The 5739-nt window shown below is 35.5% G+C and overlaps 1 protein-coding gene across 1 annotated transcript; it reads right to left on the reverse strand.

The window, feature by feature from the left end:
- Positions 1 to 1240: 1240 nt before the first annotated feature.
- On the reverse strand, positions 1241 to 5196 carry LOC131073152 (chlorophyll a-b binding protein 6A, chloroplastic). The gene is made up of 4 exons (XM_058009537.2): positions 4918 to 5196; positions 4610 to 4712; positions 2098 to 2386; positions 1241 to 1490 (listed from the first exon to the last, which is right to left on the reverse strand). Exons 1-4 carry the CDS (start codon positions 5121 to 5123, stop codon positions 1336 to 1338), a joined length of 753 nt encoding a protein of 250 aa, XP_057865520.2. The 5' UTR covers positions 5124 to 5196; the 3' UTR covers positions 1241 to 1335.
- Between the last annotated feature and the right edge of the window lie 543 nt (positions 5197 to 5739).

A 5739-nucleotide genomic window follows, 5' to 3' on the forward strand; every position in this document is an offset into this window, starting at 1 on the left:
GTTGTGTCGATTTGATTTCAATAGGTTGAAGTTGTGAAAACACTACTTTCCTTAAACAAACATTGAATATAATCCTTCTTATGAAACACTTATGTATGACATGTTCTGAATTGAGATGTGAATAGATTATAAGTTTCTATTGGAGTAGATTGTGAGTTATGAAAATAGTTAGATATTAATAAATTTGGTGCATCACCTCTTAGATCTATAGGTTTTCATTTCAAAGTTGTCTTTCTATCTCTTTTCTTGTTAATGTAGTATATTTAGGAGGTTTATCAAGGGAACCAACCCTCTATAGAGGTTCATCTTCATCATAGGTTACCCACATCCTGAAGATGATCCCATGTTTCACAAAATAGTTGAGTTTCACACTCGGTTTGGTGCAATCCTTCGTGACAACATTGTACCTACCTTCCAAAGTTGCATATTTAATATATGTACATACAAACTTCCTTTCAAACTGGGGGCAGAGATGTTCACACAATATCATCCTCCAATTCATGAATTCACTCATTACCCCTAAAAAATGAATATATTTCCTCCTCTCTCCTTCTATCCTTAAAAATCTTCAAACCCTCAGTAGACATACCAATCACTCTTTCCACACTATCCTGCAACACCTCGATGGTGATTCCCTCATTGTGACTACTCTTATTACTCCACACTTTAGCAAAGTCAATAGATAGACTTGGGTCACTGTCCTTAATCTTTTTTATATACATGCTCAGTCCACCTCTCTTCAGTATGGTCCAAACTACAGATGATTTCTTAATGATATTCACCCTTTCTAATTTCCACCTATTTGAAATACCAAAGAAACTAATATTCCTAATATCTATGGACCAATTTACAATAAATTGTCACTTTACTCTTAAAATAATCCCCTTCTCTGCTTCACTACATGAATCATTTGCTCTATCTAGAAAAACATTTTACTTTTTTAAATATTCTTCATCAAACCAAAGCATACTTGTTCTCTTGATATATTAATTTGAGACAGGTCATTTTCCACATGACTATATTAAGTTTTTGGAAGATGGCATTCTGTTATAGACAGCTGAGTTTTAGTTTATACCTCTTTTTTCATTTTTACTTATTACAGTTAAAGGTCCTAGGAAGGAATTAAAGAAACAATACACTGCACCAAAACGTTTTTACAGCCATAATAGTTGGTGGACAAAGGTTTTGACATAATATACTATTACACTTTTCTGTCCATCTGGGCATTACAAGAATTGGATTAAGAAAAAAGCATTCTGCAATCTATTCATATACAAAGCAAAGTACAAAGTTGGGCACTTCAGCTCACAAGCTCATATAGCAGCTTTACTGAATTCAATATGGCATTATAGATCTAGGAATGAGAACTTCTGCAATGTTCTTGTGCCATGGGTCTGAGAGATGAGTAGCCAGGTTCTCCAAAGGTCCAGTTCCAGGGTTAGCTGAGGCTTGTACACAGAATCCTACAAATGCTAAGAGAGCAAGACGACCTACAAGAAAAACAAAATATCATTATGTCAGTGAAACAAAATTCTACAGACCAGTTTCCACCAAACCCATTGTTTCAAACATTGGCATTTACAAACCCAAGGGGAAACTCAGAAAACTGACATGTTCGATAGGTTTCTGAATTTCCCATTAGGTTTGGAATTTAATACCAATGCTCTTATTTTTCAGATCCCTTTAACAGTACTACCCTATTTTCTCAATCTGTAGGTATAAAGACTAGAAAAAGAAATATCCCTATATTGCATTTGCTTGGTATTTACCGTGTCCTATGTGTGATCCATTGCAAAAACAAATATACAGAATGAATCAATATATGCTCAAACATATTATAAATCAAATTTCAAAGATTAGCAGTTCCTTGTAGTTCTTCAAAAATCATTGAAAAGAATTGTGTCAATGCAAAGGCTTCCCAGTCTTCAGGGACACTGAAAACCAAATTCATTCACTGCCAATTGACTGTGAAGCCTATAGTTGAACCTGATGGTCTCTGATAATCAGGTAAGTTATGTTTTTTGAATTAGTGGTAAATGCTTCCACTAAATTTCAACCTGCTGAAAAATAATTAATGGAGGAAAGAGAGGTACTCACCATTTTTCACCTCTTTCACTTTCATTTCCTTGAATTTGGCAGGATCCTTTGAGTATCCAAGAGGATCGAATGCACCACCAGGATATTTTCTCTTCTCAAGGTCAGGTTCGATATTTCGTTGGTTCTCAACAAAAGCAATTGCAAGGAACTCGATAATAAGAATAATGGGGAGTGTACCCCATGGGACTGGAGCACCAAAATAGGTTGCTTGGCCACCTGGTTCTGCTGCCCATTTCTGAGCATCTACCCAGTTACCCAGACCCAGTGCTTCAGGTATCAACATTCCTGGCTGCATAAGGCCAACATAAAAACATTTAGTTTTTATAAAGCTCAGGATTGTAAGATTAGACACTAATTTTCTTCATAGAATTCAGCAGCACAAAGAAGACAAACAATTAGTAGAATTTGCAAAGTAATGGCTAGATGGTTGCATTAGAATCAATCAATCAGAAATAGTGTGATGATTATATTAAATTTAAAAAGTTCGTTTTGCTAGTTTCAATGTAACGAGTGCCAAAGGACCATTTAAGAGAATTACAGATTGGTTCATGCAAGTCACTACTCGCAATAGATTATCCGATGGGATATTAAAGGAATGTTTCAGTAGTAAATACTCCAGTCTAGTCATTTAGTCCCACAAGTGATCTCTAATAATGTTGAACCGTGTAAATTATGTATTTATAAATGCTCAAAATTGAAGACTTAGGTAGGAATAGGTGTTACTGTGGATATCAATCGAGGGACGCAACAAGAAAAGAATGACATCTCACCCTCAAGCTTTAGAGCCTCTGCTGTTTGAAAATATTTCTTCCGAACTCTCCTTCAAAGGAATAGGTAGTTTACTTGAATTTTGACAAAATCCTAATACTTTAAAACTAGTAAACTCAACATGCAACATAGAGCAGGGTTGAGAATTCATGCTTTACCTCAACTGTGAAAGTACTTTAAAGCCAGTTGACTCAACTTGCAACCTAGAGCAGGGTTGAGATTTCATGTTTTACCTCAGATGTCAAATAGAATTTGTCAGTCAAACCGAGATCAAGAATATTTAGCTACTCAATCTCAAACAAAAGTCTTATATAAAGGAATTTTGATGACAAGCATTCAACCTTTCTCCAAGGATGTGACTTTTTAGAACTTGGTTCTATACATGGTATTCAGAGAAAATACCATTAAGAGAAAAATTTCAATATTCCATATTGCGAGTTTCAACTCTTAAAAATTCACCATACACTGATTACACAAGTTGTAGGCATGACAGAAGAATTTTGTAGCCACAAAACTGTAGGTTTCAGGTACGAGGGAAAATGCTCCCACTACAATCATAAACAGAGATAAGAGACACTTAAAGGTGGATATTGAGTGTTAAAAACAATAGATGAATGGCATGGTTCCTATTAAATAGGAAAGAATAGGATGGTCTTGAAGATGTAAATCAGGTGAGACTCCCATAAAGAAGAAGATGAAAGATATGTTTTGAAGGGGAAATTATCAACCAAAAGATTCAAACGGACAGTTAATCCATATTCAAAGCATACAAATGGGAAGCTTACTGTAGGTTGCTAAGCAAAGCTACACGAAACTATCCTGATGTAGAGCAGAAGGTTCATTCTGAGCAAATAGAAGCCAATAAATAAATAACACAGTTGCCACAGTGGTTTAATAATAAGAATAGTTACATTATTTTCTTCATAGAGGGGAAGATTGAAGAATGATATTCAAAATGGCAATATATACAGGTTCTAAGAATGTTACAAGTCTTGCAATTCTCAAAGTGAATTGTAATGACCAGTTTTGATTGTTGATTGTTGAGGAACATAGCTTCAATTCCAACCTGAGTCTACATTCAATCTTGCATTTATAGTACTTGACAATAATTACATGAAGAGCATGCCAAAAAGGAAGACAAATGCATTGAACCACATTTTGAGATTTGGGAAGAGAGACCATTTATGCATCAAATCAGATAGAATCGAGCTTAATTATGATGTAAAATGGGGTAGGAAAAGGAGAAAGCTCCTGGAGTTTGGAAGAAAGTGAGTTATAAGATTCCTGAAAAAGTGAGTGGTAAAAACATACAAGAGAAGATGCTAATTCTTATAACTTGAGCAAACTCACAAGACATATATCCATAAAACACAGCATACTATTGTACAAAAAACTACCTCAAGTTTTTATCCAGTGATAGACTGTTTAGAGAAAGTTCATTGCTGCAAGGATAACAAAGAATCTACAAGGTATCTAACTTAAACAAACTAGAGAATAAAACACATCTTCTTTTGATCTCGCCTCTTTTAATAATGCTGATAGGCCTAATTACACAAACATTTACAATCAGTACTCAATCTGATTCATTTTGAGACTGAATACATGCTTATAGAGGCAATCTTCTAAGCAAACAAGTACACCTTGACAGTTTCCACAGACTAATTGAGCATTAAGGACATCAAAATTCATCTAATCTCTAATCAACTCATATAAATATTCTTGAAGAGAAACAAGGGGTACTCACCACAGCCAGCATGGCCCATCTGCAATGAATCAACTCAGATTCCTTGTAGCGTTCCAAATTCTCTGGAACGGCACCTAAACCCAAGGGGTCAAATCCAAAATCTCTGCAAGTGCAGATGTGTCAAAAGACAGCACATTATTACAACATGAAATTATAAACATTATCTAATACAATAATTAAAGTAGAACATGAGAATTATCAAGTCTAAAATTTAGAGAAACAAAAACATGAAACTGCAAATGTGGGTAAGATTAAAATCCAAAGCTATGCCAAGCAGCCAGTGTCCTAAATGGGTAAGATTAACATACCCAGGGGCTGATCCATCAAGGTAAGGAGGACGAGGCTGGCCGGGCATCCAGTCAGAGGATTTGGTGGCAGTATTGCAGACATGGCTGCTACCCAATGACAGTGTGCTGCTGCTTCCTGAGAAAAACCTTGATCTACTTGAAGAAAATGTCCTTGAAAATCCTGCTGGTCTTGCAACTACATGGGAGCAGGCCATAGTGGTTGCCATGACTTATTCACAAACTGCTCTAAGAGCAACCAAGTTATTTTTCAAGGATACAATAATGAAGCAAGTTTCAGAGTTGTGTATTGATAGACAGATATCCAGACGACATAGGCTTTTGGATAACGGGTGTTCACTGCTTGCTGATTATTGGTACACGTGTCATAAGCGGATAGAGGTGAGAAATATTGATCTCTTACCGAAGATATGAAGTGAACATGAGGCGCACATTCTCTCCACCTGGCATTTAAAAAAAAAAAATCCCTTGAAAACCCTTGGTTCTCAAGTTCATGTCAAATAGGTATGCACCTCTTTCGCACCTATTTGGATTTCTACCCGTTTATGACTAGCGTAGTTGAATTGTTACCATGGTTCTGTTGATGATGGAATTACTATGATCTGCATCATTAAAATGTTTGGGGGAGAAAGGGAGGATGTTTTTATGTTGTTTTGATATCTTTAAAAAAAGAGCTTTAAGGATAAACTATGGTGTAGAATGGAAATAATTTGGGATTCCTATGCATTTAAGAGCGGTTATTCATAAACTTTACAAAAAAATTAAAAAATCAAAACTTTTATAGACATTTTAGAAAGTTTTAAGAGTGACATTAGGGTCAAGCAA

This window comes from Cryptomeria japonica, chromosome 1 (assembly GCF_030272615.1).
Source record: "Cryptomeria japonica chromosome 1, Sugi_1.0, whole genome shotgun sequence".
Classification (NCBI taxonomy): domain Eukaryota; kingdom Viridiplantae; phylum Streptophyta; class Pinopsida; order Cupressales; family Cupressaceae; genus Cryptomeria; species Cryptomeria japonica.